The following is a 12,483-nucleotide window of genomic DNA, read 5'->3' as shown; positions in this document are numbered from 1 at the left end:
ATAAGGTACTAAATTGTGTGTGTGTGTGTGTTTGTTAATGAGTTTAGCAATAATTCATTAATGTCTAACAGTAACAGGTAACACTCAGCTGAATTAATTTAAACGACAATTAAAACAGGGAGCATAAAATAACATAAAAACAGACAACATATTTTAACTCCTTTTTTTTAGAGGAATAGCAAAGTATGACACATAAATGATAAAAGAAAAAAAAATTATTTTACTTCACAATAAATATAACTTCAATATTATTTTTTTTTATAAATTAATAAATAAAATCAATTGATCTTTGTTAAAGACTTTGGATTATAATATGAAGCGATAAATAAAGAGACGGTAAATAAATTTCTTTGTGGGACTCTGATATTGTAACTTTCGGTAAGTTGCAAATTAATAGCTCATCCATTCATATAATAACTATATGAACTGTATTTTTTGAGTATAAAGTGATGCGTTTACGCCTGGACAAACGTCATAAGCGTTTCATTCCAAACCTATTTGGATCAATTTAAATTTAAAAGAACATTGGAAACAAATTAAAGGAATTTGAACCTATTCCATGCGAATGTTTTTCTTTAATTAGCCAACAAATTGATATAAAAGCAATTAACCATGGAAACCGACTGATAATACAGGATGTTTTATAATTGACTGCAGAACGCCTGACTTTCGAAATAAACTCATCAAAACAAACGAAAAAGCTCTTTACCCAATTTCGATCTGAGGTCTAATTTGGTAAATAACTTTTCCGTTTATTTTGATAAGCTTATTTCGGAAGTTCGGAGTTCTGCAGCCAATTATAGAACAGTCGGTATATAGTTTCATTTGTAACCAAAAGTTGCAAACATATGGGGACACCCTAAGTCAATAATTTTAAGCTAAGTTTGGTGCGAAGAAACCAATAATTTTAACTTTATCAGACTAGATCGTTTCACATGAAGCACCAAGTAGACGCCTAAATTCTACATAAGAATTATCAAAGTCCAAAAGGATGATTTTTAAAGATTACCAATTATCTAGTGAAACATAATTATTGTCTCCCCTTGGAAAAAAACGAAAATTTATACAATTTTGAGGACATATACTTTAAAATTGTAAATAACATCACGGCCGTCTTAATCATATCGGACGCCGGGATGCGAATTTCAAATTTGTCCTTTTTTTAGTCCGTGTCTTTTTTTACCCGAGTAAAAACGGCCTGAGCAACATTTAAGAGATTCTATGCCTTTGATCATTGTTGATGAAGTTTATAATTGGTTAATTTTTGATGCTGTAAACATCTGCTAAACAAGCTCAATATATTGAGTGAAAAAACAGCTTTTAATTAATTATAGGATATAAATCTTATCGCAATTAACCGTTTTTAGTTATTTAATTTATTCTAATAAAATTAATGTAGACACGTTTCACTTTATAAGTTTTGTTGTTAAACTTGTTTGCAATAAAAAGCATAAATATTATGGCTTATTAATTTAACTGTTTTAAAGGTAAATTAATTTTTTTTATTTAAAATAATATCAATTAATTTTATGAAAAAACACTCAAAGGTATGGAACGTATTAACTTTATTTCAAATTAAGCACCAAAGAATAATATTTTGTTGAAACCAAAGCGCTTGTTTATGTCTTTTTTTTTCTCGACCAAAAGCATTGACATTACTGTCAAATTTTTACCCAAAACAAAATTGATAAATATTTCGATTACAATGATTCAATCACCGTCAATAGCTTAATAACTAAATACAATTAGTAGAAATACAGGAAACTGATTGAAACGAGATTACAATAAACATTGGTAAATATTATCAAATTCTGATACCTAAATGAAGAAATACTTCTATTCGTAGCACGCACATCGCATATTTTTTTTTTTTATATAATAAAATAGAACCCAATCGCATGTATTCCGCGTTGTGCTACTGCTAGAAGTAATTAATAAAATTAGAAGTATTTTGCAATATGTGCACCCTACAGAACAGAGCTTTCAATTAATAGTACAGCCAAAGATGCAATAAATTAAGGAAAATGAAATAAACCGCTCACTTTCTGCTAAAACCTGTTGGAATGTGTTTTTTAGGCGTTAAATATCTTTCGTAAACCATTAATTAATTGCACAAACAGTTTTATTTGTTAATAAACAATAAATGGTTAATTAAATGACACAGTCCATGAAAACCTGACTTAAAAAAATTAATAACTAGGCAACTTGTATTACGTATAGTTTTTCGATTATTTGTACACTCACATATTCGTAATACAAATTGCCTATTTATTAATTTTTTTAAGTCACTATGAAGCGTTTCAATTTATTAACAATTTATTGTTTATTAATAAATAGAAACATTTATGCAACTAACTCAAAAGTTTACGAATGATATTTAACACCTACGAAGCACATTCCACCATGTTTTAGCAAAAAGGAATAGGTTTATTTCATTTTCTTAATTAGCAGATTTTTTTAACATCTTTTACTGCACTAACCGGTAAATGTATCAAACTTAGTAACTAAGGAATAAAAGGCTTTTTGAAATAGCTTTGTTTTGCAGCCAATGAATATGATTAAAATATTATTTATTGTGGAAATATTGCAAAATCTATCTAGTTTTATATAATCAAGAATGTAATCATAGATATTTGAATATTATATCTATAATTCCATGTTTTTTGGCGTCGAACCAACGATATTGTCTTAAAAAGGACATAACTAATTTATTTGGTCTATAAAATTCAATCAAATCTTTCAAAAACATTGAAAATTTTAATTTATGTGAAATTTTCAACTCCTTTCTAGAATTTATTAAAAATATAAATAATTTACTAAAATTTTGAGTTTAACTCAAGTCCATTCTAAAAGATTTCGAGTAGATTGCTTAAAATGTGGCCGTTAAAAAATTTAGTTTGAATTTAAGTAGTTAATATTGTTCAATACACACATAGGTAGTTTTTTGTTTTAAGCTTCCTCTATAATTTTAGGTTGATATTCAAAAATTTTTAAAAAATTAAGTAAACGATTTTTTTTTGATGAAAAACGATTACAAAATGAATGTAAGCGTGACAAATATATATGTAATAATTAATGTAGCTAACAATGATCTTTCTGCTCTTATTAAACTTAAGCAAATCAAAAACCCAAATAATTATGTGATAACAATTACAATATTGTAGATTTCATAAAATTTCTTTTGCTATTACCCGCTCTACTATTTTTTGTTTATCACTAAAAACAAATTGATATTTTGGTATCGCTATCTTTCTAATTCTATAACATATTTAAACATTTATGTTTTATCCAAGAGTATAAATTTTATCAAATTGTTTTACATCAAAAATAACATTGAAACTTCATTGATAGGATATTTCACATTTTTCTGTACAAAATTTCATATGTATACATCCCAATAGCCAGAGCAAAAAAAGTAGATTCATAGTGCATAAATTTTTTTATTGTTGGGACATCCCCTGAATGTAAACCTGGTTTGGCGGAACGAGAGGACACGAGCTTCAACTGCCATCTTGAAAAACACGCTTTATCTAATATTTCGTGAACGGTGCATCGTACGACAAAAATAGTAGGGATCATTTTTGTAGATACTAACATTTTCTACAACTTTTATTCTAAAACTTTTTCTGTATAATGAATAGGTTTTTATTTATAGCGATTCAAAATTATTTACATTCGGAATACCCCTGAACATATTTCAACAATGAAAAGTTAATTGTAACTTGTCTTGTAACTTCAAACGCCTGGAATATGTAATTTAATTACTGCGCCCGAAATAAGTGCGTTAGAACTATCGAGTTGTTTGTATAATTAGGAGTTTTTTAGGAATGTCTGTTGTAAAAATGTGAATTCAACGAAATTGATTGAGACTACTTTTCAAAATGATTATTACGAGGTCTCAACAAGAGTTATAATCGATGCAAAACAACTGAAATACACAAAAAAAAAACATTACCATTCATTAACAAAAAAAATAACAGTTAGTTATTTCAAATAAAATTGAGAAAATAATACTAACATTGTAAATGGTAACCCAGGTACCAAAGAAAAGTTTTTTTTTTTCTCAAATTCATCACAGTTAAATTTTTCTAAAATCATAATAAAACTAAAAAATTTACAAAAATAAATATTATTATTCAGTCAGTCAGAGAATTATCCTTGTTTCTGCTTCAAACAAGTTCAGCAGTTTTATTATCTTGTGCTGATTCGAGTAATTCAACGTATCCACTTTCATCGCTACAAGAACTGGCATTCTCTTCTTCGCCTTCAGATCCTTCATTATTCTCTTTGTCATTTTTCTCATTCTCTAATTTCTTTTTAAATATACGTAATGAACTAAAATCACTCGAAATTTCTCCCACAGGTATTAAACTAACATCATCCATTTCAGGTATATAATTTTGAAAGGATCGTACTCCGTTATTACAGGATGTTGATATTCGTTCTAAACTTCGGACACGTGCTAAAACTGTTGAACCAATTTTGAAATCAAGGCTACTCGATTCTAAATTTGATTCTGAATTTAAATATTCAATTAAATCATTTGCTGTTAGTGATTCACAATTATTTTCATTGTGTGTTGTACATGATTCTACATCAGATGCTGCTGTTCCAGCTGATTCACAACCACTGGATAGTGAACCCTCATCACTATCCAACCACGCTCTGCTACCATCTTGATTGTTACTATTGGTTTTATTTTCTGTGTTATTCATACTTTCCGCTAATAACTCCTCTATAATTTTTTTATTCTCCTCGGTGACATCTTTTAATTCTATCGTTAATTCACTTAAATCAATTGATTCGGATTCGTCATCTGTGTCGTTTTTATTTATATCTAATTTATCTTTATTAAATGTTCGATTTGATAATCGATTTTTACATTTTCTTAAACTATAATTTCGTTTAGCGAATGGCTGTTTTGCTGAATAATTTGTATTCTCTTCTGAACATTCTTCATCTACACTTAAAAGTCGTTTATCTTGTAAATTTGAATTATTATTTGTATTTAAATTTTTTGAGGATAATGGCGGTAATCGTGATGCTAAATCTTTCTTCAAATCAAATCTTTGCATTCGTAATTTTTTGTCCAGTAGAACAGATGTGCTATCACTATGCCGCAAGTGTCTTAAACTAGGATGTACTCGATTAGGACTTGTAATATTTTTTGTATCAAATACATCGTCATCTTCTTCTTCCACAATATTCTCTTCGATCATTGTCAATTTTGGTGCAGACTTTGAACGTTCTAATGGTGGCCGATAGTTTTGTGAACCAGTACTTAATAAAATTTTTCTACGTGGCATTGAAGGGTTTTCATAGCATGAATTCACTAATGATAATCGTGCATTTTGACGTGAGATTTTATCACGTTTAAATTCAGCCAAGGCTTGTGCTAGACTACTTCTTAATTGTACAGCTAATTTTCGAGCTACTGACGCAGAACTACATAGTACTGCATGGCATCGTAATTCATGTCGTAAACGTCGCCCTTCATGACGATATACCCAACAAAATAAACGTGGAAATGTTGATGGTGCTGCACAAAATGAGATTCGATTTGCCCAATATTCCGTTAATCCATGGTCTCTGGTTGTTGCTCGTAATCCACCACCGCTTACCATTAACTGCATTCGTACGTCGGCACGATTTGATTGTGTATAATTTCGCCATAATGTATTCAGTGGTTTTTCAATACAGTTTTCACCTGAAACAAAAAGAAAAAAAAAATTTAATACAAACATTCATTTGGTTCACGTTCAAAGATTATTTTAAAGTTTTGGTAAGCTTTGTTTTTGAGCTTTTCAAATGTTTTTTTTTTTTTTTTTTGGGAGTTTTTCTTAACATTGAATTGCTAATATCTCAGAAACGGCGCGGTCTACGAAAAAACTACAAGAGTAATCTTATTTGGTTCAATAAGTTGACATTTAACAGGTGTCAAAAAAATTATTAAATTAAAAATAAAATTGGGTCATATTTTTAGCCTGGTAACAAGGATTCTAACGATATTCCTTGAAAACTTAACTCTTTCTAGGCCGCGTTCCATTGAATTCAAGGACAAATATACATAAAATTATGGAGAAAATTTCAGCCAATTATAGATAACAATAAAAATACTACAAAAATATGTAAAATTCTTGACTATTAGGAATATTTCTATTTCCGCCATAATATATTTTGATATGAGTGGGAAGGTCAGAATATAATATTTCAGAGTGAAAAATTTTCTTATTCAATAATCCTATCATTCAATGCAGATAAGGTCTATCTATTTATAATGAAAGCTATAGCATAGATAAAGTTTTTGGATATTTTATAAAGATAAGCTAATCTGGGCAGAACAACGATGTCAATGGATGGCAAATAAATCTAGACTCTGTTTGCCATCTGATAAAGGAAAATCTGCCAGCTCGCTAAAAAATTAACAAAAAAAAAAATCAACGGTTTGCTGTTTTATGGTACATACAACTGGCGGAGGGAGGGTTAAAATATATTTAAATTTTTCACGATAGAAGCCACAGAAAACAGTTAGACGAATGTATTAACGATACACTTCTTTTTTTTTTTTTAAATTAACGTAAAATATTTTAATATTGTTAAAGATTGACCTTATTTTTTCTGATCTTCCGTTATATTTTTATTATTATTACAAAATATTTGATTAAATAATAATTATTAATTACTGTATCAACATCTGTTTATTTGGTTAATACAAAAATTAATTTTTTTTTTTGTATTTTTTTTTTATAATAATGTTATTCTATGAAATGTAAATAACTTGACAATAATAGAAAATATTTAATCTACATATTTGGTATTTCAATTAATTTTGTATTTTGATGTGCAAGAACGCACGAAGATTAAGCTAATTTGTTTTTCTTACTTTAAATAAGGCATAATAAAATGCATTATTTAGTAACCTAAAAGTTTCTGATTTAAATTTTTAGGTATTCGCATCGTGCGTGAGTTTTATTGGAGGCGTTTCCATGGTAACGGTACACTACTTTAGTTATAGAATTTATGTATGGATGCATATATAATTATATGGATAGCATTTATGACTTACATTGAAAATTTAATATTATTGTCTCACAAATTTAAATAAATAATTATGATAATTTACATTTGAAAAATAAGATTTGTGCAATTTGATTTCTTATTTTCACAATTTTTAGTGCATTAAGTTTATTAATTAGTGTTTTTCAATAATTTTAATTTGACAAATTTCTATAAAATTAACATGTAAAGAACTGCAAATTAGTCATAACAGCCTCCTTCATCGCCAAAATTTTTCACTGGAAGCTTTTTTAGTGAAGCAATTAAAAACTACTTAAAGAGAGTGGTTTGATTATGTGTCTTCTTAGCCATATGATGTCATCAATTTAATGACGAAAGTTAATATTTAAATTTAATTATTATTTTAAAAAATATTCCATTTTAAAGACTATAAATCATCTTTACACATTTTTAAAGAATCAAGTAAAGAAGTCAATATCGTTCTGTTTAGGTCATCAACATTGAAGTAAAAAATATTTTTAAACATTAGAAGGTTTGTTTGTTTATAAATATTATTATTTAAATGTTCCGGTCTTTTTTCTTTCACTAAAATTAATAGATAATTTATTACCAATTAATATTTCAAAAATTTGTAATTCAATGGATCCTAATTTATTTAAAACAGTTTTATTTAGTATATTAAAATCGATTTTGACATTGAAATAAATAGGTATATATTTTGATACTAATTTTTCTTATAAATTTCCATTGATAAAAATTAGTAAGGTCATTACGCTATAATGATATGGATTTGAAAAGTACCTATCGATTATATTGAATATTAAATATTCCTTTTTTAATCAATAAAAACCACTTGTAATTCATAATTTACTAATGAAAATTTGCTGATTTTACTGACTGATAACATGTTTTTATGGTGTCTGGTTAGTGGTTTCCTATTTTTATACCGTGTTTACATGTATTATATATCAAGGTATACTAAGTTTAGTCCCAAGTTTGTAACGCTTAAAAATATTAATGCTACAAACAAAATTTTGATATAGGTGTTCATAAAATCACCTAATTGGTTCATTTCCGGTTGTCTGTCCGACCGTCTGCCTGTCTGTGTACACGATAACTTAAAAACGAAAAAATATATCAAGGTGAAATTTTTATCTATATACTTTTTAGTAAGACTTCTATATAATTTTTCAAATCGCTTCCATCAAATTAAAGATTTTTATTTCGGAGGCTATTTTAAAATTCTACCAAGATATTGGTTACTAATTAATATCTACACAAAGATAAAAATCTATTTTTAAAAGTTTAAATCAATTTGATAACTAGCCGGGAGTAAAAATTCAGGTTTAATATTTGTTTACAATAATGAAGAAGTAAATATCAAGTTAAAAGCTTATAAAAGCGTCTTAACATGGCGAGTTTTTTATTCATATGAATATGACAAGTCCATAAAATTTCTGTATACAGGTACAAAATTTTTATCGTAACAATTATTACAGGACTATAATAAAAATGTAAATTTTTATAAACATAGATTTCGTTAAATTTATTATCTGTAATTCAATCTTGTTCTTGAATTGGTACAAAAAAAATTTCTGCAACTTAATAAGTAAAAGCTATAAAAATTTAAGTAATTAAAATGGTTCGGACAAAAAATTTCTGTTCTTAACCTTGATTTAAAAATATGTTTGATAACTAAAAAATGCAAATAAAATTTACTTTTAAAATAATATACAGTTTGCATAAAAATATTATTATACCATCATATAAAATAAGTAATGTTTTAAATATGCAGGTGAAACTTATGCAAGGGCGTACATCAATTTCACTTCAAAGAGTTTACTCTCTTCTGCTCCTTAAACAGAACATAATTACGTATATTCAACAATCTCGGATAAATAGCAAACCGGTCTCTCGGAATCGAAACAGAAAACAATGTTGAGCCCCGAGCATCAGTTAAAAAGTTAAAAAATGAGAAAGATGTAACCTTTATTATAAACTTTTTGACTATCTCCAGTGGTCGTAGATTTGAATGTATAAAAATATTTTTAAGTAAATTGTATAAATACAGCACATCGTCATAAATTTTTGATAAAAATCGCAGATGTACCTACATACACTTGAAACTTTATTTAATTTTATATAAAAATGTTATACTTTACTCTAAAAATAAATTATCATATCATTCTTTTGAAAATATTTTGAAAATATGCGTTTAATAAGTTGAATATCACGCACATATTTTCCAAAGTCATCAGTTGAATGTTTACCAAAACGAATACTCAATGTTTACAGTGAGTCGCATTTAAGATGAAGACACCCCCTCATATTTTCGTTATTTAAAGCAATACCGATTTGAAATTCTGTTCAGTCATACAGGGTGAAATCTGAACTTTAAACTCAGCCTACCACAATTTGACAAATAGTCTTTTTGACGGATGTAAAGTACTAATTCTCTCCTAATATCCAATGAAAAAATTTCTGTTCTTTTGTGAGAGGTATAACTTTAGCAAAATGGCTGAACTAATATACTTGCAAATTATACAAAAAATAAATTTATGTTTATTGAGGTAATTAATATTCAATTTTTTTTTGAATGAATACAACAATCCCCTCCGATTTAAAAAAAAGACTCGCAAATAGATTCTTGATTGATTATTATATAAATATTAAAATTATGTTCTGTTAAATAATTATAACGTTTTTTTTTTAAATTATAATTGTGATTTCAGCTACAAAGGTGTCTTACTTGTACTAATTTAACAAAAAAGCGTATAACAGTTTTGTTTAAAAAATATTATTAAACATAACTACATAATACCTAAACACATACCTATTTTTTGCGCTTGATAATTAAATTTAAGTGTTAAATAGGTTATGAAATTATTTTAAAATTTAATTCATCTCATCACTTCCATTATAACTTGATGAACAAGACCTAACACATTATTGGAATAATGTATATTATCCAATTAGGGAAAAGTGATTTATAATGATCCCTCACGCTAAAATGATCCCTCGTTGTTTTAAGTAAACCATTAAAGCCTTCTAGCATATTTATCGGTAGATGGTTTCCGTGCGATCAAATAAATCGTTCAACGAAGACTTATGGTGATGTATAAGCTAATTTGTGTTTCGTAGTAAAAATATTAATATTACTGTTTATGATTTATAGTAAGACAAATTTCATGGTGGCTGTTTTACTGTTGATAATAATATTGTAAAACATTTTCATAGGCGTATAATAAATTTTGAGGTCAGTTTTTATGACGAAATTCAAATATGTCGTTACGGGTATAATGATCCCCTTTATATAGGCTTAAATGATCCCTATTTTGTGTGTAAAATTAAAATAGATAAAATGACCCCCATCTTTTAACGGGTCTTGAATGTGTTGATTTAGATGAATTGATCAGTGATTTTTGTTTTCATACCAATAATTAATATTTTAAGATAAAAACTATAAAAAATGGCTTTCGATCATCCGGTGTTGAATGTTCGGCATTTCTTTGTCTTGTCCCTATCCGCTGAACGCGCGATAAGAAAAATGGTTCCAAAAACTTCATTGAACTTTCATGATGCTCAAGTTAAGTTAAATCTGACAGTTTTTGTATAATAGAAGTAAGTTAAATAAAAAAGGTAATAGGTATAGTTGGACTAGAAATATCATTTTTGTTAATATTTTTAGTATTATGTAGATACTAGATTCTATTTCTCAAGGTAATCATGTTAGATTCGGTATGTTGTGTTGCTTCCGTAATAATAACTTCTTCTTTCATTATGTTAAATTTTTATTTATTATGAATCAATAAACTAAATTTTTTATACTTACCAAAAGAAAAAAAAAATTGTTTGTGATTTAATTACATATAAAATACTAATACAGTGATGGACAAAATTAATTTTACAGTGATGGCAATCCTCAAACTATTTAAGAGCTGAAATTTTAAATAAGTTCACGGTGATTGATACAGATCATTTAATGACAATGCCACTCATGTTTTTATTGAATTAAAATTCAGTTTGCTTCATGTGACAAAAATATACTAAAATGGACGGCAATTAAATCCTCATAAGGCCGTGAACATACTCCGATACACTTTCACTCTCATAAGGAAACTGTTTGAGTGGTATTGTTGTTAAACGAACCGTATTCAGCCCTCTTTTGAAAGTAATTTAAGGGTTTCTGAACTTTTTTTCATCACTGTATATAAAAAATTAAGTATATGGATTGTAATTTAACAAATAAATTTTTAATTGACAGCGATTAGGTGTGTCAATAAAATAAATTATTGAATTTTTCAAACGTTCATTGTGGAATCATGTATTTTAGATCGGTAGCCGAATTTTGGTGTTGTTGAACCGTTTATGTCCTTCGACATCTTTATTGTTTGATAGATACTGACTAATATCGATATTCCGTTGCTTTAAATTTAAAAATTTTCGTGGTAAAATTCGTAATATCGAAAATTGGATTGTACATTCGAATATTTTTTAAATAATGAAAACTCTGAAGAAAAATCGTAATTCAGTCGACACCATAATCTTATTAGTAGTTGCCAATCTATAGCTTTACATTATCTTGTCGTATGTATTATGAAAATATAAACTTTCGTAATTCAGTCGAAACCATAATCCTATTAGTAGCTGCCAATCTATTAGGTATTATGAAAATATAAACTTATTCCAAGTAATTTAATTTCAATTTAGAACCGGTCTAGCTATAATTCTAATTAACTTTGAAGGGATTAATTGAAATCAATTCATCACAACCAAGGCCTGTGTAGTCTTGGAAAAATTTTCTTGGATTAAAACAACATCAATGATAATGCTACATCACATCAAAAGGCTGTAGTTTCTATAAAACTAATGGCAACAAAAAAAAGTATTTCATTGCTCATGAACTTTGATTTCTTTTTAGTTTTGAATAAGTATAAGAAATTTTATTTGGCCGAAATTTTTGCGTGTTTATATTTACTTGCAGTTTAAGAATGCGTTAAAAGTCGAAAGACGAAATATTTTGTACCAAGTATTCATATTATGGTTTACATGAGTGCAAAGCAGTAGTCATGATAGCTTAACCGACAAAGTTGATGATTTCCAAAAGGTAATTGTTCCCATAAAATAAGACAATAATGTTTACCTTATCTCAGATTTATGTTTTCGAGATCAAATGTATAAGTTTAACAATTCTGTAATGAATGGTAAAGTTAAGATGTATAGTTATTATAACTGATAGTACTCTGATTGATGTTAAAAATGCATAACTTCATATAACGTGAGCGTCTTATATAATATAAATGATTACTTGATGTACTTACTTCCTTTTCTCTCTTTGTCAATGCCATTTATATTTATATTTATATTATAATAACAAGTAAGTGAATATATAAAATGCAATTTGAGATGACTTTGAAATCAGGTCAACGAACTTTCATATAATACTCTAATGAATACAATGTAATA

At 27.3% G+C, this 12,483-nt stretch overlaps 1 protein-coding gene across 1 annotated transcript in view; it reads right to left on the bottom strand.

Annotated features, from left to right (window-relative positions):
• Positions 1 to 4,115: 4,115 nt before the first annotated feature.
• The window catches only part of LOC123291653, a 109,827-nt gene continuing 101,459 nt past the window's right edge, over positions 4,116 to 12,483 (bottom strand). Inside the window, exon 2 of the mRNA XM_044872013.1 lies at positions 4,116 to 5,707. Coding sequence (XP_044727948.1) covers positions 4,170 to 5,707 — 1,538 coding nt within the window. The 3' untranslated portion in view covers positions 4,116 to 4,169. The remainder of the gene's footprint in view (positions 5,708 to 12,483) is intronic.

This window comes from Chrysoperla carnea, chromosome 2 (genome assembly GCF_905475395.1).
Source record: "Chrysoperla carnea chromosome 2, inChrCarn1.1, whole genome shotgun sequence".
Lineage (NCBI taxonomy): Eukaryota > Metazoa > Arthropoda > Insecta > Neuroptera > Chrysopidae > Chrysoperla > Chrysoperla carnea.
Note: the sequence above shows the minus strand (reverse complement) of the source record. Positions and strands in the feature narration are given on the sequence as shown.